The following is a 20,800-nucleotide window of genomic DNA, read 5'->3' as shown; positions in this document are numbered from 1 at the left end:
AACTGACTGAGCCACCCAGGCACCTTGAGTTGAAGGATTTTAAAATAAAACTTATTTCTTAGAGCACCTGGGTGGCTCCGTTGAGCATCTAACCCTTGATTTCAGCTCAGGTCATGATTTCACGGTTTGTGAATTTGAGTCCCTCTGCTGACAGTTCAGGGTGTGCTTGAGACTCTCCCCCTTTCTCTCTTTCTGCCCCCCCTCCCCCCCAATAAATAACAAAATAACAAAATAAAAAAACCAAACCTATTTCTGGACTTGGGTAAGGTGGAATTAATAGTTATTTTATATTCCTGTAAAAGTGAAGGCTTTTCATTCTATTATGAGGAATAGAATCCGAGGGCAGATGGCTCAGTTAAAGGGAATTGATTATTATAAAATGCCTGTATAGGGGCCCAGGAACCAAAGAACCCTATGGAGAGAGTAAATGTCTCCAAAATGTCTACTACACTACTTAGATGTAGTTTTAGCACTTTTATAGTTTTATGCTTACTGTCATGTGTTTCTGTGGCATTTGAGACTGGCCTAAATGTACTGTCAACAGTTGGGATGCTGCATGGGAAATACTGTAATTTTTTTTATGTTTATTTATTTTGAGAGACAGCATGAGTAGAGGAGGGACAGAGAGAGAAACACACAGAATCCAAAGCAGGCTCCAGGCTCCAGGCTGTCTGCACAGAGCCTGACGCGGGACTCAAACCCTCAAACTGTGAGATCATGACCTTAGCTGAAGTCAAATGAACCTGGAGCCTACTTCAGATTCCATGTCTCCCTCACTCTCTGCCCCTCTTCTACTCACAAACTGCCTCCCCCGCCTCTCAAAAATAAATAGACATTAAAGAAAAAATCTTTTTGAATGAAATTCCTAAGTATCTAGGTGGGTATAACTTAAATAGACAAGCTCAAATTGTCTTCTTTTGTACAGTCAGCAGATTAAGGATTAGGTTTTTCAAAAGACCATAGACTAAGCCACAGAAGGAATAAATAATTGTATGGCTTAGAGAGCATGAGAAGCATGCAAAAAGGATCCCCCTAAAGAGTCTTCTGTTTCATTTCTTTCAGTGATGCCATCTGTAATTTTGTTATCTGCAATGATTCTTCCCTTCGAGGGCAGCCCATTATCTTTAATCCTGATTTTTTTGTGGAGAAACTCCGACATGAGAAGCCTGAGGTGTTCACCGAGTTGGTGGTCAGCAATATCACAAGGCTCATCGACTTACCTGGAACTGAGTTGGCTCAGCTGATGGGGGAAGTGGACCTTAAATTGCCTGGTGGAGCCAGCCCTGCGCCGGGATTCTTCCGCTCTCTGATGTCTCTCAAGAGAAAGGGTAGGGGTGTGTCTGTGACGGGTGGGCAGGTCTCAGTGGCTCCCTGTGCTTTCCTCCTAACATCCGCGCATTCATTGAGTTGCTGTTATTTAAACTATTTTTTGGTCATTTTTCTCATTTTCGTAAGTAGTAAAATCTTAAGTAATAGTAGTAAAAATTTTTAAAAAATAGACAAGCTAAAGCAAGTATATCAGTCCCTGAGATGACATGATTTTGTTTAGGTAGTTATCAGAGGCACGTTGATTATCATGCCCTGTGACATAGCTGGAGAGTACAGTAAAGAATGAACATTAAAAAAAACTTTTTTTTAATGTTTACTTATTTTTGAGAGAAATAGACAGATGGACAGACTGTGCGAGCAGGGGAGGGGCAGAGAGAGAGGGAGACAGAGAATCCAAAGCAGGCTCCAGGTTCTGAGCTGTCAGCATAGAGCCTGTTGCAGGGCTTGAACCCACGGACCGTGAGATCATGACCTGAGTCGAAGTTAGACACTTAACCGACAGCCACCCAGGCACCGCAAGAATGAACATTTTTTATTGCAGGAGTTCTCAAATGTTTTTATTCTATGGAATTCTTTGATAAGGCATGATCAAAGACCTATGAGTCACCCAAAATAAAGGCCTTTCTAGAAAATAAATTGTAGCACTACTTTTGATAAGATACTAAGAGGTACTATTTTTATTTTATTTTATTTTAATTTCATTTTATTAAATATGAGAAAATCATTTAAGGTAGAAGAAAAAGGTTAAACGTTACAATAGATTAGACCCTATACCAACTCTAGTGGATAATCTGTCATACTTTGACAATCATAGCTCTAAATTCTGTTTTTAATTTTTAAGCTAATTATCAACATGCTAAGTATTGTTACTTAAGAAGATAGATTTTTGCCTTCAAGGAACCTACGGTTTAATATTAAACATGCAGGATTGATTGAGAGTTGTTGCATTTTTGGGTTTACTAACAGCTTTAAGGTTTTTGTTTACTGAACCTGTGAAAACATTTGCTGAATTGTAATGTAGGATGCTTGAGTGGTTTTAAGAATGATGATTTTGTACTATTTGTGGAAAATATAGCCCTGTCCTGTCGTATGTTTTTTTAGAAAAAGGAGTGGTATTTGGATCCCCATTGACAGAAGAAGGCATTGCCCAGATATATCAACTGATTGAATATCTACACAAAAGTAAGACTACTCAAGATTTTGTTGTTCTGTGTTAATGACAAATTGTCAGTTTTCTATTAACGTCTTTGAGTTAGTAGGTGCTAATGAACAAAATACACTATCCAATTATAATTTTAGGCGGCATGTTTCTAAATATATTTCCTCTTAAATTTCTTTTTAGAGAGAATCTTTTTAAAAAAATTTAATATTTATTCATTTTTTGAGAGAGAGAGTATGAGTAGGGGAGGAGCAGAGAGAGAGGGAGACACAGAATCCGAAGCAGGCTCCAGGCCCTGAGCTGTCAGCACAGGGCTCGAACTCATGAACTGTGAGATTATGACCTGAGCTGAAGTCGGATGCTTAACTGACTGAGCCACCCAGGCGCCTCTAGGCACCCCTTTTTAGGACTTATTTTATGTGGGGCCCTGTGGTAGAAGCTAGAGAAGAGGTTGTAAACTGATAGTGTAAGGACTAGAGTTCTCTACGTTCACGTGTTATTTGCTTGGCAAAGTATTAAAAATAAAATTAGTTATCGGTAGAAGTTCAGGTTTTCAAAATTCTTTGGATGATAGGAAGATCTAGCATCCTGGCGCCTCCACTTGTATGCAGTCAGCTGGAGCACAGGTATGTACTCTCCAGTTTGTTTTGGTTCCTATTCATTCATTTACTATTACCTGCCTGCCCTTGTAGGCATTTGAACTTGGACCCCTAAACTTTGTACAGGAGGCTATACAAAGATAAATATATACCTCAGCTGAAAACATGAAATCTTAAGCTTCTTCTAGATCAGACCTAAACTATACTCCCCCCACCCCCCCCNCATGATATAACCCCTAGAGGCCAAACACACTCGTTTCTTCAATGAATACATTCCAACAACAACAAACAAAAGGAGAAAATCTACAGGCAGAGGAAAAACTATACTCCCCCCACCCCCCCCTTTTTTTTTTTTTTTTTTTAAATCAGATTAGCTTAGAACTTAGTTGGCAGGGAAGAACAGTTTAGTTGGGATGATCCTAAGCTTCTAGGAATCTCAGACTGAACGGTGATCTGACAGGTTAGAGTTCTAATTTCTGGGGTAGTGCAGAGACTCTAAATTCATTTTGGGCTGGGAAACCATTTACAGGAGCAACACACTTCACAGATGAATTCAGCACTTCTAAACAAAGTCTGGAATGGCCAAAGGGAAGGGCATTTCTGGGAGATTTGATTTTCTTCCAATTTATTTTTCAAGCTCATTCTAGTCATTGTTCAGGTTAAATTCAGTCTCCAGATGTGCCTGAGGAGGTTGAATGACTCCTGGGCAGATCATGTCCAGGTGTTCAGGGATGTTCAGATAACTCTCCTCAGGGGCCAGTAGGTTCTCAATTTTTCTGGGAAAATGGTGGTGGTGGTGGTGGGGTAATTTCCTTCAAGGTCTTTATAAAGGGTCTTTCAAATGTAAAGTAGTCTTTTAGATTAATTGTTTTAATTGTAATTAAATTGTAATTAAATTGTGATTTTTTTTTTTTTGCTTCCTTTTTACATGTCCTCTGTTCTTTTTCCACACTAAACAGACTTGAGAGTAGAGGGTCTGTTTAGAGTACCAGGGAATAGTGTCCGACAGCAGATTTTAAGAGATGCTCTCAATAATGGAACTGATATTGACTTGGAATCGGGGGAGTTTCATTCAAATGATGTTGCTACCTTGCTGAAGATGTTTCTAGGAGAGTTACCTGAGCCGCTGCTGACTCATAAACATTTCCATGCACACCTCAAAATTGCTGGTGAGTATAGGAAGTAAGGAGATGTATATGAGTACATTTCTTATAGTTGAGTAAAGTTGTTTGGAATTTTCTGTTGTTTGTAACCCACAGTAATACTTCCTCCAAAATTGATGAAGAATTCATGGTATTTTGGGCTCTCTGGGTAGTATTGACCAATTTAGTTTTAATCCGGTGTTTTGCTAAATCAGCTTCTTTGAAAATAAAGTCTGGGTTTTATTTCTTTTTGTATCCCTGATCTTAGCATTGTGCTTTGAACATTTTATTGCTCAATAAATGGATGTTTTTCATTGGATTGATTCACATACCTGAGATGGTTATAGGTTTGCTATATTTACCTTGGCTTGAGGCTTTTGCTAATAATAGGTATTATTATGCCTCAGTTGAGATCATCTCTAATCTTGGAGACTTGATTTTTGAAAATAATTTTGTTTTCTAAGTAGATAATACATTCACATCATTCAAAATTTAAAAGGTCTAAAAGTATAGAGTGAAAAGCCTCTCTCCTGCCCCTGTTCCCCAGTGCCCAGATTTTCTTCCTGAAGGCAACCGATGCTGTTGGTTTCTTATGTATCCTTCCAGAGGTATTTTATTACCTTTACAAACAGATACTTAACATGCATTCTTTTTCTCTCTTTTAGGCATTGGTAGTGGTAGGGTATTATATACATGGTTCTGTGGTTTGCTTTTTTCACCTGATACATCTTGGAGGCTATTCCATTTTTGGCTCATATTCACTCATTTTCTTTTATGCCTGTATGGTAGGGAATTCATTCTTGAATTGCACAGCTGTTAGGCTGCTACCAGCTCTAGGTGCACATGGCATCAAAATCTATACTGCATTTACTTGTTTTTCTCCTCCTGGGTATTTTCCTCTTTTTTCTAATTTTAAGGAAACTATAAGATTTTTTTCTGTTGAATAATTTTTACTACGTAAAAAATAGCTTTGAACTTCTAAAATCTAATTAAGATTAGATTTTTTTAGTACTCTCAATGACCATCAGATTATACAAATGAGTAAATGTCATTAAAATGTTATATAACTTTATAATTATTTTGGAGAGAAATAAACTTGGATCTTGAAAATGAGATGGAAAATATTGCTAAGCTTTTATAAGTGTAAACATGAAGAATGTTTGTTCTGTTTACTTTGAGTTAGTTTAGTGCCATACTTGAAATCCTCTGCTCCATCCCCCGTGACTCACTTTCTTTGGGATCCTGTTGAGGTGTGGCACACCTGTAGCATTTGATATGCCTTGCTGATAGCTGGAAGGTATTTTTGTTGTCAATTTCATATTAACAGGGAACAGTTTCTAGAAATATTACCTGCCTTTCCTAAACTTGGATTTATTATTGAAATTAAATAGTTTAAACTAACTATTTTCAGGTCTATATGATTTATATCCAGATGGTTATTTGTATCCTTTGAAATTATGATTATCCAGGGGACTGTTTTTATTGATAACCTATATAGCCTTTTAGGGGAGAAACAGATTCTGATTCCATGAGGAGCTGCCTAGATTATCCTGTTATCAGGCCATAATTCACTCTTGTATTTCTTTTCCTGTGTGAGGAATAATGAAGAGGGTGGCATTACCAAAGATCTGTATGGACATGTTTTCATTTCTCTGTATGGCTAAGAATATATACCTAGGAGTGGAATTGCCAGGTCACATGGTAACCCTATGAGCTTTTTGAGGAGCTGCCAAACTGTTTTCCAAAGTGTACCATTTTCCATTCCCACCAGCAATATAGGAGGGTGTAATTTTCTCAACATCCTTGCCAACACTTGTTATTTTCAGTTTTTTTTGGGGTTATAGCCATACTAGGAGGTATGAGGTAGTATCTTATTGTGGTTTTAATTTACATTGCCCTGATAGCAAATGATACAGAATATACACATGCTTATTGGCCATTGATATATCATCTTTGGAAGACTGTTTATTCAAATCTTTTGCCCATTTAAACCATAAGAGACTCTTAAATACAGAGAACAAACTGAGGGTTAAAGGCGGGGAGGGGAGAGGGGAAAATGGGTGATGGGCATTGAGGAGGGCACTTGTTGGAATGAGCATCGGGTGTTGTGTGTAAGCCAATTTGACAATAAATTATATTAAAAAAAAACCCCAAAAACTCCCAAATCTTTTGCCCATTTAAAAATTGTTTTGGTCTTTTTATTATTGAACTATATTGACACTATTTTGTTATTGTATTTTGCTCTAAGTTCTGTTTATGCCTGTTTTTTTCTTCTTTTTTTAAGTTTATTTATTTTGAGAGGGAGATAATAAGCGGGGGAGAGGGGCAGAGAGAAAGGAAGAGAGAGGATCTCAAGCAGGTTCTGCATAGTTAGCACAGAGGGCTAACTCGATGCTGGGCTCGAACTCACAAATTGTGAGATCATGATCTGAACCAAAATCAAGAGTCAGATGCTTAACTGACTGAGCTACCCAGGTGCCTGTTTCTTCTTCTTCTTCTTCTTTTTTTTTTTTTAAATTTAAATGTTTACTTATTTTTGAGAGAGAGAGAGTGTAAGCTGGGGAGGGGCAGAGAGAGAGACGGAGACACAGAATCTGAAGAAGGTGCCAGGCTCTGAGCTGTCAGCACAGAGCCCAGTGCGATGCTGGAACCCACGAACTAGAGATCATGACCTGAGCCGAAGTTGAACGCTTAACTGACCCAGCCACCCAGGCACCACATCTTTCTTCTCATTTTGATTGGAGTAGAGGGGAGGATAATAGCAGACATGTTGATTTTTCTTGCTTGTTATTTTCTCCCTCCTTTGCAATCGTTTCTTTTGTCCTCAAGATTTGATGCAGTTTGATGATAAAGGAAACAAGACCAATGTACCAGATAAGGAGCGGCAAATTGAGGCTCTCCAGTTGCTCTTCCTCATTCTCCCTCCACCTAATCGTAACTTGCTGAAGTTATTGCTTGATCTCCTGTACCAGACAGCAAAGAAACAAGACAAGAATAAGATGTCTGCCTATAACCTTGCCCTTATGTTTGCACCCCATGTCCTGTGGCCAAAAAATGTGAGTGTTGAGGGGAAGAGCAAAGAGTGCTTGGTTTTCTTGGGCTGGGCCTCATCCTCTCGCTGTATCTTGGTCAGGTTATCAAGGGTCCAAGGTCTACTCTTCAGCTTTACAAGGTTAGGGACATACTTTAGTAGTTCATTTAACAGTCATCACACATGAGGGGGCCAATTCCTGTTAACCTACGTGTAAACCAATCTCCGATAAACCTGAAAGACAATTTATTAGTGGAAGCTCTTAGTGGAAAATTATAGCTACTAACTAAAATAGAATACTCATTTTGGCTGATCAATGTATATGCCTTCTTGAGAAATTGATTTCTGAAAATGGAATGGTATAAATTTTGACGAGAGCCATACAGTTTTACTGGATAATGTCACTAAGCCCTTAGGTAAGATGATATAGAGCAATCCTTGCTTATCCTAACTCTTCTATGCTCTCCTTGAATAAAGCTGAATTTGTTTTTTATTACTGAGGCCATGGCTTTCTCAGTGACTTACATGAGAAATAAATTACTAAATGTCTTTTGAACTAATATTGACTTGGAGGCATATAGCTTTATATTCCTGCACATTCATAATATAAGTTTTACTGTACATTGGAATTGGGAGCCAGAATACTTGGGTTGGAAAGCTGCAAACCAGCTATATTATCTGTGTCCTTTACCTTTGTTATGCTTAGGCTCTTCTTCTGTAAACTGGGCATAAATTAGTATTTTATCATTTATACAGTTGTTCGAAGATAATAGAAGTAGATAGGATGATAGGATATGGTGACTTTAAAGAGTTTTGGGATTGTACTAAATGAGAAAAGGAAGGTTAAGGAGAGCACTTGTAGATGCTTGGTTGGCTCATTTGGTAGAGCATATGACTCTTGATCCTGGGGTTGTGAGTGCTAGCCCCACCTTGGGCTCCTTGGGCTCATAGAGTTTACTTAAAAAAACAAACAAACAAAAAAACCCCAAGGAAAACAGTTGTGTGGAACATTTTACCTAACAAGTAACTAGTGAAAAGATGCAGTGTTCCAGGCCAGGAAGAACCTCAGCCCAGACAAAGGTGGGGGTGGGGTAAGAAGAAAAGGATATACCAACATTTGTCCATATTAAGGAGATCAAGTCTCCTAATGAAAGAGGTTTTTTTTTTTTTTCATGTTTATTTATTTATTTAAAATTTTTTTTATTTCTGAGAGGGAGAGAGAGAGAGCATGAGCAGGGGAGGGTCAGAGAGAGAGATACAGAGTCTGAAACAGGCTCCGGGCTTTGAGCTGGCTGGCAGCACACAGCCCAATGTGAGGCTTGAACTCATGAACCGTGAGATCATGACCTGAGCCGAAGTCGGATGCTAAACCAACTGAGCCACCCAGGCACCCTTGTTTTGTTTTTTAAAGTTTATTTATTTAGAAAGGAGAGAGTGCAAACGGGAGGGGTAGAGAGAGAGAGAATGAGAATCCCAACCAGGCTCTGTGAGAGCCTGATATGGGGGCTCGAACTCATGAACTGTGAGATCATGACGTGAACCAAAATTGAGCTGGATGCTTAACTGACTGAGCCACCCAGGTGCCCCCTAATGAAGCATTTTAATAATTAAAAAAATTATTTTTATTTGAGAGAGAGCATGCATGAGCACAAGTGGGGGAGGGGCAGAGAGAGAATCTCAAGCAGGCTTTGCAGTGCACTGTTAGCACAGAGCCTAGTTCAGGGCTCGAACTCACACACTGTGAGATAATGACCTGAGCTGCAATCAAGAGTTGGTCACTTAACTGACTGAGCCACCCAGGTGCTGCAATGAAAGAATTTTAGAACCAGTCAATTGATCTTACGAAAAAAGAGTGAGTAACGTGTGACTATTAAAAGAAATATTGGGCCCCCTGGGTGGATCAGTCTGTTAAGTGTCTGACTTCAGCTCAGGTCATGATCTCATTGTTCGTGAGTTTGAGCTCCACATCAGGCTTCTCCTGTGAGCGCGGAGCCCGCTTTGGATCCCCTGTCCTTTTCCTTCTCTCTGCCCCTGCCCTGCTTATGTGCGCATGCTCTCTCTTTCTCAAAATAAACATTAAAAAAAAAGAAATATTAAGAGATTTTGATAAAAGCAAACATAGTAAGTAACAAAGACGCATGAGGAGGATGAGGGCTTTGGGACAGTAGAGATAGATACTCAAGTGCTTAAAAAAGAGGCAGGAGAAATAAAAGAATGACCATTTGCATTTTTAAGAAACATGTCACCTTTGGTATCAATTAGTAGGGACAGTTTTCTTTCACTTTGGAGAAAGTCTAGTTTCTCTGAAGAGGCAGTGTTCCTGGTGGTTGGTATAGATTCTGCTCTTACTGTCCATTTTGAATCCTAGACTAGATTTTCTTTATGAACACTGCTTGTATGTATAATTCTCAAGCAGAATTAGGAAATAAAGATTGGTTCTCATAGATTCTTGGTGAGTTCAGAGACACATGGTTTCTTCTAGGTTATATGTCCATCCCAGTAGAAACCTGCTGAATCAAAAAGCCTTTCCAGAATTAAGCATTATAGTAGAGGCACCTTTGTTTGGGATAGAAACCACTATACCTTTGAAAGAATAAACTTATTGGTAAGCAAATGGAGTACCTCTTCTACTTCTCAGTTCTTAATCCCCCTGTTTTGGTTTCTTTCCTTATTAATAGGCTACTGCAAATGACCTTCAAGAGAATATCACCAAGTTAAACAATGGGATGGCTTTTATGATTAAACACTCCCAGAAACTTTTTAAGGTAGGAAAGGGATGGGATTTGGGTGGTGATAGGGCGGGAGGTTGGAGCCTGGCGGGGTCCTTGGCAGGGACATAAGGGCGACTAATAAGAAAGGCCCCGGCTGGGACTTGGAACCAGATTGGACAGTGCAAAACTCCGAGAGAACGACCGAGGTGGGGAGGTATGGGAAGGCAGCTGGAGGCCGGGTAGGGTAACAGGCTACACCCTCGGTCACCCTTACTTTTTCACGAAGGGCAGTCTGTATTGGCCGCTGAGTAAGTTTATCCTGCCGGCTTTCTGCCAGGAGAAATTTTGAGAGCCTGACAGTCTCCTTTTTTGTTGTACTTTTTGTCCCCTTTAGTCCGCGCTGTCAGTGTTTCTGCCCATGTAACTTTCTCAACTTTGTGGTTCTGTGGATTTCAGAGGAATTCACTCCATTAGACAAAAACCACATATACAAATCTTATGAAGACAAACTCTTCTCTACCTTGGCCTCCTCCTGAGAAGGCTGAAGGACAATACGTTTAACCTTCTAGAGGCCCTGGTCTGACTGAGAGGATCTTTATTCTTTTGAAAGGGCCCTTTGTGTGACTGAAAATTTTGACCTTTAGATGTTTTTAAAGATTTTATTAAAAAAATTTTTTTTAATGTTTACTTTTGAGAGAGTGATAGGGTGAGCATGAGTGGGGGAAGGGCGAAAGAAAGGGAGACACAGAATCTGAAGCAGGCTCCAGGCTCTCAGTTGTCAGCACAGAGCCTGACATGGGGCTCAGACTCACGAACTATGAGGTCATGACCTGAAGTCCGGCGCTTAATCAACTGAGCTACCCAGGCTCCCCTAAATTTTATTTTATTTTATTTTTTATTTTTTAATTTTATTTATTATTATTTAAAAAATGTTTTTAAATGTTTATTTTTGAGAGAGAGGGCAAGCGCGTTGGAGCAAGTAGGGGAGGGGTAGAGAGAGGGGGAGACACAGGATCTGAAGCAGGCCCCAAGCTCCAAGCTGTCAGGACAGAGCTTGATATTGGGCTCACACTCTTGAACCACTGGATCGTGATCTGAATTGAAGTTGGATGCTTAACTGACTGAGCCACCCAGGTGCCCCTATTACTGTTTTTTTTTTTTTTTTTAAGTTTATTTATTTTGAGAGAGAGGGACAGAGAACACAAGCAGGGGAGAAGCAGAGAGAGGGAGAGAGAGAATCCCAAGCAGGCTCTGCACCGTGAGAGAGCCAAAACCAAGAGTTGGATGCTTAACCGACTGAGCTACCCGGGCACCCTGATGTTTCTAAGATTTTAACAAAAAGCTGCGCAGTCATATCCTGGCCTTTTCTTTAGAGCACACTTTCCTGATAGTGAATTTCTCAGTTGTAGCCTCTTGCCATCTGGAAAGACAGAATTGAGAGAGAATTGGCTAAGTACTTCACATAAGTGGAATCACACTTTTTGTGATTAGTTTATTTCATTTACCATAATATTTTCAAGGTTCATCCATATTGTAGCATTTGTCAGAATTTCCTTCTTTTTTTAAGGATGAGTAATATCCCTTTTATTGTATATGCTGTATTTTGCTTATCATTTATTTGTTGAGGACACTTGGTTTTCTGCCGTGTTTTAGCTCTTGTGAATAATGTTGCTATGAACATGGATGTACAGATATCTTTTTTGAAACACTGCTTTCATTTCCACCTAGAAGTGGAATTACTGGGTCATGGTAATTCTAACAGAACTGCCATATTGGTTTTTTTTCTTTCTTTCATTTTATGTTGCTGTTTCTGTTTTTAATTTTATTTAAATCCGAGTTCATTAACATAGAGTGTAATAATGGTTTCAGGAGTAGAATTTAGTAATGCATCACTTAAATATAGCACACACTGCTCATCCCAACAGGTGCCCTCCTTAATGCCTATCACCCATTTACCCCATTCCCCCATCCAGCATCCATCCAGCAATCCTCAGTTTGTTCTTTGTATTTAAGAGTCTCTTACGGTTTCCCGCCCTCTCTGTTTTTATCTATTTTTCTTCCTTTCCCCTATATTCATCTGTTTTTTTTTTAATCCCACATATGAGTGAAATCATATGGTATTTCTCTTTCTCTGATTGTCTTATTTCACTTAACATAATACATTCTAGTTCCATTTATGTTGTTGCAAATGGCAACGTTTCATTCTTTTTGATCATTGAGCAGTACTCCATTGTGTATATATAGATATATATATATATATATCACATCTTTTTTTTTTTTAAATGTTTTATTTGTTTCTAAGAGAGAGAGAGAGAGACAGCGTGAGCAGGGGAGGGTCAGAGAGAGAGGGAGTCACAGACCAAAACAGGCTCCAGGCTCTGAGCTGGCAGTCAGCACAGAGCCCGACGCGGGGCTCGAACCCACGAACCACGAGATCATGACCTAAGTGAAAGTCGGACACTTAACCAACTAAGCCACCCAGGTGCCCCATCTTCTTCTTCTTTTTCTTTTTTTTAAATAGTTTATTGTCAAGTTGGTTTCCATATAACACCCAGTGCTCATCCCCACAAGTGCCCTCCTCCATGCCCATCTTCCCCCCCCCCCCCCCCCCCCCCCCCCCCTTGTTCTCGGCATTCAAGAATCTCTCATGGTTTGCCTCCCTCCCTCTCCCCCACTATTTTTCCCCTTTCTTCTCCCCCATGGTCCTCTGTTAAGTTCCTTCTAATCCTCCTATACGTGCAAACATATGGTATCTGTCCTTCTCTGCCTGACTTATTTTGCTCAGCATAACACCCTCAAGGTCCATCCATGTTGCTACACATGGCCAGATTTCATTCTTTCTCATTGCCATGTAGTATTCCATTTATAGCACATCTTCTTTATCCATTCATCAGTTAATGGACATTTGGGCTCTTTCCATAATTTGGCTCTTGTTGATAGTGCTGCTATACACATTGGGGTGTATGTGCCCCGTCGAATCAGTATTTTTATATCCTTTAGATAAATACCTAGTAGTGCAATTGCTGGGTCATAGGGTAGCTCTATTTTTATTTTTCTGAGGAACCTCCATACTATTTTTCAGAGTGGTTGTACCAGTTTGCACTGCCACCAGCAGTACAAAAGTATTCCCTTTTCTCTGCATCCTCGCCAACATTTGTTGTTACCTGAGTTGTTAATTTTAGCCTTTCTGACAGGTGTGAGGTGGTGTGGAGCATCTCTTCATGTGTCTGTTAGTTATCTGGATGTTTCTTTGGATAAGTGTCTGTTCATGTCTTTTGTCCATTTCTTCACTGGAGTATTTGCTTTTAGGGCATACTGTTTTCTTCCTTCCTTCCTTCCTTCCTTCCTTCCTTCCTTCCTTCCTTCCTTCCTTCCTTCTTTCCTTCCTTCCTTCCTTCCTTCCTTCCTTTTTTCCTTTTTTCTTAATTTTTTTTAACATTTATTCATTTTTGAGAGACAGAGACAGAGCACAAGTTGGGGAAGGGCAGAGAGAGAGGGAGACACTGAATCTGGAGCAGGGTCTAGGCTCTGAGCTGACAGCACAGAGCCCTACATGGGGCTCAAGCTCACGTGAACTGTGAGATCATGACCTGAGCCGAAGTCAGACACTTAACTGACTGAGCTACCCAGGGACCCCCAGGCAACTGTTTTCTATAGTGACTGTATTCATTTTACATTCCCTCCAGTGATGTACAAGGGTTCCCATTTCTTCACATCCTCACCAATATATATTTTTTTAATTTTAATTTTTTGGTAATAACTGTGAGGTGGCATCTCATTGTAATTTTGATCTGCATTTCCCTAATGATTAGTGAGATGTTGAGCATCTTTCATGTGCTTATTGCCTATCTTCTTTTAAGAAATGTTTGTTCAAGGCCTTTGCCCATTTTAGAATTGGGTTTTTTTGTTGTTGAATTGTAGGAGTTCTTTATATATTCTGGATAGTAATCCCTTATAAGATACATTATGTGCAATTGTTTCCTCACATTCTGTGGATTGCCTTTTTACTCAGGTGATAGTCTTGCTACACAAAATTTAAAAACTTTTGTGAAATCCCTCATTAGTTTATCTTTTCCTTTTGTTGCCTCTGCCTTTGCTGTCATATGCAAGAAATCATTGCTAAATCCAATGCCATGAAGATTTTGCCCTTTGCTTTTTAAAAATAACTTTAAAGTTTTAGGTCTTATATTTAGTTTATGAATCCATTTTGAATTAACTTTTTAACATGATGTTAAGTAAGTGTCCAGCCTTATTCTTTTGCTGTGGATATCCAGTTTTCCCAGTTCCACCTCTTGAAAAACTGTCCTTTTTCCATTGAATAGTCTTGGCATGCTTGTTGATAATCATTTGATGATATATATGTGAGGAGTTATTTCTGGATTCTCTATTCAGCTGGTCTATATGTTTGTCTTTATACCAGTACCACACTATTTTGATGACTATAGCTTTATAGTAAATGCAAGGTGTGAACATGGAGGCCTCCCTAGGATTTATCAACTATAAGGTGGTGAGTGATTCGGAGTCCAGAGTTTAGAAATGAAAGATCAGAATCTTAGGCTAGAAAATAAAGGATCAGGGCTGCATCAGGGGCAGGTCAACGATTATCATCAGTTAGAGGTCAAGATCTAGATAAGTGAGTTAGAATAGTAGTCAAAGGACAACAGGAGAAAAAAATGATTTTTAATGATGAACAAAGATCTTTCAGACCTGTTCTTTATATATTTTCTGACGAGGGGAACAACTAGTTCCAAAGAATGAATTTCTGGGAATAAGTAGAGAGGGGTTGTGATTGTGAACAGTAAGCCAGTTACTTCACGGTAGTTGTGAATCAAAATAGGTTCAGTTCCTAATAGAACTCTCTTTCGTCTAATTCTCTTGTTACTATTGCTATATGGTTAACTTTTCTTTTTTTTTTTAAATGTTCTTTTTTTAAAATAAAAAAAAATTTAAAAAAAAAAATTTCCAAGAGAGAGAGAGACAGTATGAGCAGGGGAGGGTCAAAGAGAGAGGGAGACACAGAATCCGAAGTAGGCTCCAGGCTCTGAGCTAGCTGTCAGCACAGAGCCTGACATGGGGCTCGAACCCATGAACCGCAAGATCATGACCTGAGCCGAAGTTTGATGCCTAACCGACTGGCCACCCAGGTGCCCCTATGGTTAACTTTTCATAGTCCACCACTCACAAGTTAAAAGAGAAGTTAAAAGATCTCTGAGATCCCACTGTACCTCACAGTTTCTATTCTTCCTACCTTCTGATCTCTTTACCTGTGGGGCCCATTCTCCCTCGTCCATTGTCCATGTACGTAATTCAAGTATACAATGAGGTTGTACTTAACTGTGAAGGATTTTAAGTAACTTAACACAAATTTCTTATCTTAACAGTTCTGCAAGTTGTAAGTCTTCGGGAGTCTCACTGGGCTGAAATCAAGGTTGGCAGGGATGCATTCATTTCTGGATATTCTAGGAGAGAATTTGTTTACTTGCCTTCTCCATCTTTCAGAGATTGCCCACATTCCTTGGTTCATGGTCCCTTTCCTCTGTCTTCAAGGCTAGCAACATCTCTCTCTTATTCCTAACTACAGCTGGGAATGGTTCTCTGCTTTTAAGGACCCATCTGAATAACCTAGTTAATTTCCCCATTGCAAGGCTCTTAACTGAATCACACCAGCAAAGGTCTTTTTACCATGTAAGATAACATACCACTGTGAGGGATTTTGAGAATAGAAATCACAGAAATCTTAGAGATAAAGCAAGAGAATGGTCTCCTAGATGTAATTTAGCTTGGTACAGTTCTAATTAATAGACCCTTTCAAATGTTCTGTTTTTACTCTACATTTTCCTTATGTGGATTCCTGTTTCAGCTCCTCATCTTTAGGGTTTTAATTCTTGTTTGCTACTTTACCTTTGTTTCCAGACTACTATGAGCACTCTTTGAGCCTCTGTTGATCTCTGAAGGGGAGAAAGAACACTTCCTTTGAGATTTTAGTCTTGGGTCTCTCCTCTTTGATGTTCACATCAGAACTGTTGTCCTTACAGGCACATGCTTCACCGCTTCGGCTAATTAGGTTCTTTCCTGAGCTTTTCCTCTGTATGAAAAATGGTTGATTCTTCTGTGTGCGCTATCACTTGTTCTGAGGTCCTGTTGTTCCCCTGGTTTGTTGTTCTCATACTTTGTTGTGTCTTCTTTTTCTCGGGCTTTTTTGGGTGGAGTTTTTACCTCCTAATCCTCAGATTTTGTGTTCTTTTTTTTTTTTTCCCTTAAAATTCCTCCTATTCTAGTTCTGTCTTCTATTATCGGTCCCTCTGACCCAGTCTGGTTTTATGTCTCCCCAACACGAGTCAAAACATCTTCTCCTAGGGACTCATAATGATATACAATTAAAGCCAATTCCCATTTTATGTGAGAAGTCCTTTTGTTGATTCCCTCTGAACTGTAAAATACTTAACACCTCCAGATTTTCATTTAAACCCATCTGCTTCCGTCTCCCTTTCTGGATATCTCTTAAGCGCATAGTACCTTTTGGGCAGGGATTTTTTTTTTTTTCAGTTTAAAAAATTTTTTAAAATTATCTCTACACCCAACGTGGGGCTTGAGGTCACAACCCTGAGATCAGGAGTCACATGCTCCACCAACTGAGCCAGCCAGGTGTCCCAGGTTTTTTTTTGTCTTTGTTTTTGTTTTTTAAATGAAGTTTATGGAATAGGTGGAGTGGGTTCTGTCATATCCTTGTTTGGAGAAAATTTCCTTTGGTTTTGAACTTCGCTTTGCAGTGTACCAAGGTAAAAATTAAACTAGTATCATAATGTTTTTGTCACAAGACTCTTTAAAACTTTGTTATGAAGTTTTTCAACTATAGATAGGTGAAAGTAAAACAGTGAGCACTCATGTAACTGTCAGATTCAACCGATGTTACCATTTGCCATATTTGCTTTTTTTTTTTTTACTCTGTATATTTATGCTTTTTTTGGCATTTGTTTTTGGCTGAACCCCTGACAGTAAATTACAGACATGATACTTCACATCTGAGTACTTAAGTGTACATCTTCTAAGAATAAGAACATTCTCCTAATAGAGTACCATTATCATGTCTAAGAAAATTGAGAATTTCATATTAGCTAATGTTCAGTACAGATTCAAATTTCCCCAGTTATCCTAAGAGTGTATTTCATAGCTGCTGTTTTTAATAACATAGGCTAATCAAGGTTTATGCATTGCCTTTGATTATTATGTCACTTTTAATCTGGAATATTCTCTATGCTATTTCTTCATGTCATTGGCTTGTTGAAGTATTCAGGCCAACTGTATTATAGAATATTCCATATTCTAAATTTGTCTTACTGTTTTCTCAAGGTTATTTAACTTGTTCCCATGTACCCCTTTCTATGTAGTTCCTGTAAACTGTAAGTTAGGTCTAGAGGCTTGATTAGATTCATGTTAAGCATTTTGGGCAAAGATTTATAGGTGATATTTGTGTACCTCATATTGCATCATATTGCCTCACATTCAGAGGCACAGAATGTCAGAGTGTCTCACCCTCAGTGATGCTAATTTTGCTAACTGCCACATCTCTTAATTACAAAGGTACATTTTCCCCTTTGCAATTAGTAAGTAACCTGTGGGGTGATTACCTAATGTAATGATTTTAGCACCCATCTGTAATCCTCCTGGAATCTGTGATAATACTGGGTATTACAAAATAGTGGTTTTCTAATTTGACTGTTTAATCTTTATTAGCTGACTTTTTTCTTTGGAGGAGAGCTTTCCTTTCCTCTGTTTCATTGCAAATTCCAGACTTTAGTAGCATTTAGTAGCATTTATTTATATGCTTTTGCTTTATCCTACAATATATAATGTATAACAAATTAGTTTAAAAACTCTGACTGCCAGCCCAGAGCCTAGAGCCTGTTTCAGAGCCTGTGACTCCCTCTCTCTCTGACCCTCCCCTGCTCATGCTGTCTCTCTCTCTCTCCTAGAAATAAATAAAACATTAAAAAACAAAACAAAACTACACCTATATAAACATGCTGATGGAAGTTTAAGATTTCCTTATAGCTCCTTTTCCCTAGAATCTTTCTTACTAAGGGTGTATAGTTAGAATACTTTAAAAAAAATTATTTATTTTTGAGAGAGAGCCAGAGCTCAAGCAGGGGAGCGGCAGAGACAGAGAGGGAGACATGGAATCCAAAGCAGGTTTCAGGCTTTGAGCTCTCAGTGCAGAGCTCCACATGGGGCTCGAAATCATGAGTCATGAGATCATGACCTGAGCCAAGGTTGGATGCTTTACCGACCGAGCCACTCAGGTATCCCTAGAATACAGTTTTCAAAAGTTAGGTGGAATAATTCTTTTTCTGTGCTTATGTTGTCAATCATATACACAGATATATTCATTTTTTTCCTGTTTGTGTTCAGTTTTAGGGTTTACCTTTATTCCCTTTTGGATTTAAGAGTTTTTTTGTTTTTTGTTTTTTTGACTCTGTAGTATATTTACATGCCTCAAAAGTCCAACTACACAAATGGGTATATAGTTAGAGTATCCTCAGTTGTCTTCCTAACAATTTTCATTATTTTCTGATTTATCCTTATTGTGTTTCTTTTTATAAAAACAAATAAGTGTGCATATGTAGGTATGTTCCTATTTCCTCTTCTTTCTTACACAGATACTTTATATACCTGTTCCATGACTTTTCTCACTCAACAGTAGATCCTGGAAATCATCAATATCAATTCATAAAGTATTTCTTCCTTCTTTCCCTTACTCCCTCCCCTCTTTCATTTTTAATAACTAGATAGTCCTGTGTTGTATGGATGTGTAAAAATTCATTCAACCAGTTTTCTTTGTTTTTAATTTTTTTTTTTATTTTTGAGAGAGAGAGAGAGACAGACAAAAAGTATGAGCGGGGGTGGGGGGGGTGGGGGTGGGGCGCAGAGAGAGAGGGAAACACAGGATTCGAAGCAGGCTCCAGGCTCTGAGCTATCAGCACAGAGCCTGATATGGGGCTCGAACTCAAACTGCAAGATCATGACCTGAGCTGAAGTCAGACACTCAACTGACTGAGCCATCCAGGTGCCCCAACCAGTTTTCTGTTGAAAGACATTTAAGTTGTGTTTCATCTTTTTAAAAATGTTTATTTATTTATTTTGAGAGACAGTGTGTGTGAGCATGAGTGGAGGAGGGTGAGAGAGAGAGAGAGAGAGAGAGAGAGAGAATCCCCAAGCAGACTCCATGCTCAGTACAGAGACCAACTCGGGGCTTGATGTCACAAATTGTGAGATCATGACCTGAGCCGAAATCAAGAGTCAGATGCTTAACCGACTGGGCCATCCAGACACCTCATATTTGATTTTTATTTTTATTCATTTTTTATTTTTTTTATAGTTTATTGTCAAGTAGGTTTCCATATAACATATTTAATTTTTAAAACTATAGTAGTGTCCTCTCAAAAACAGTTTTCCTGTCAGATTGGTTGAGGTACCATTTTGGTGGCAAGAGAAAGGAAGCTATGAAATAGGGCATTTTGAGGATCTTTTGTTTTTCTTTCTTTTTTAAATTTTCTTTTAAATGTTTATTTTTTTATATGAGAGAGGGACGGGGCATGTGTGCACACTAGCAGGGGAGGGGCAAAGAGAGACGGGGACATAGGATAACCTTCTGACAGCAGATAGCCCGATGCTGGGCTCCAACTATTCTTAACTGACTAAGCACCCAGGTGCCCCTGGGGTCTTTTGTTTTTCAAAAGTAATCTGCTAGTCAGATTATTTTGAGAGTCACTGCTTTTGTGGCCTGAAATAAATTTAGATATTGCTAACCATTTGTTCCTGGTTTTCTTTTATATCCCGCCCAGGCTCCTGTTTATATTCGGGAGTGTGCCAGATTGCACTATTTGGGCTCCAGAACTCCAGCATCAAAGGTAAGAATAGGAAATTGCTCTTAGCTCATTCAAGGAGAGAGTTAATTAAGATTAGTGGAGGGTTGGGGCGCCTGGGTGGCTTAGTCGGTTAAGCATCCGACTTTCGCTTAGGTCATGATCTCGCAGTTTGTGGGTTCGAGCCCCGCGTCGGGCTCTGTGCTGACTGCCAGCTCAGAGCCTGGAGCCTGTTTCGGTCTGTGACTCCCTCTCTCTCTCACCCTCCCCTGCTCATGCTGTCTCTCTCTCTCCGAGAAATAAATAAAAAACATAAAAAAAAATTAAAAAAAAAAAAAGATTAGTGGAGGGTTTTTTTTTGTTTTTTTAAAAAAAATTTTAATGTTTATTTTTGAGAAAGAGAGGGACAGAACATGGTGGGGGAGAGGGGCAGAGAGAGGGGGAGACACAGAATCCAAAGCAGGTTCCAGGCTCTGAGCTGTCAGCACAGAGCCCGATGCGGGGCTCGAACCCACAAACTTTGAGACCATGACCCGAGCCAAAGTCAGACGCTCAACCGACTGAGCCACCCAGGCACTCCTAAGATTAGTGAAGTTTTAAAACAAAGTGTGAGGGGTGCCTGAGTGGCTTACTTAGATAAGTGTCTAACCCTTGAGTTTGGCTCAGGTCATGTGATCTCATGGTTTGGGAGTTCAAGCCCCTCATGGGGCTCTGGGCTTACAGTGCAGAGCCTGCTTGGGACTCTCTCTCTCCCTCTCCTCTACCCTTCCCTTACTCGTACTGTCTCTCTCTCTCTCAAAATAAATAAATAAACTTAAAAGTATGAGATAAAAATAAGCCATGGAAAATAAAATGTTAGTATTATAGTTCAAAATTATCTAGTCAGTTTGAGATAAGGAAAAAGAGAAGAAAGTTCTATGTTGAAATAAAAGTGCCCCGAGCAGGGAAATCCCCTCCTCCGGCATT

The 20,800-nt window shown here is 39.3% G+C and overlaps 1 protein-coding gene across 2 annotated transcripts in view; it reads left to right on the top strand.

The window, feature by feature from the left end:
* The window catches only part of ARHGAP19 (Rho GTPase activating protein 19), a 61,829-nt gene that overhangs the window by 24,942 nt on the left and 16,087 nt on the right, over window positions 1-20,800 (top strand). Inside the window, exons 2-7 of one of the 2 annotated variants that reach the window (XM_039230254.1) lie at window positions 1,063-1,328; window positions 2,431-2,511; window positions 4,047-4,256; window positions 7,059-7,285; window positions 9,939-10,025; window positions 19,814-19,879. In XM_039230254.1, coding sequence (XP_039086185.1) covers window positions 1,063-1,328; window positions 2,431-2,511; window positions 4,047-4,256; window positions 7,059-7,285; window positions 9,939-10,025; window positions 19,814-19,879 — 937 coding nt within the window. The remainder of the gene's footprint in view (window positions 1-1,062; window positions 1,329-2,430; window positions 2,512-4,046; window positions 4,257-7,058; window positions 7,286-9,938; window positions 10,026-19,813; window positions 19,880-20,800) is intronic. The other variant, XM_039230255.1, reaches the window with a different exon arrangement.

Source organism: Hyaena hyaena, unplaced genomic scaffold (assembly GCF_003009895.1).
Source record: "Hyaena hyaena isolate Hyena2069 unplaced genomic scaffold, ASM300989v1 scaffold_44, whole genome shotgun sequence".
Taxonomy (NCBI): Eukaryota; Metazoa; Chordata; class Mammalia; order Carnivora; family Hyaenidae; genus Hyaena; species Hyaena hyaena.
The sequence above is the reverse complement of the archived record's forward strand: the minus strand, read 5'-3'. Positions and strand labels throughout refer to the sequence as shown.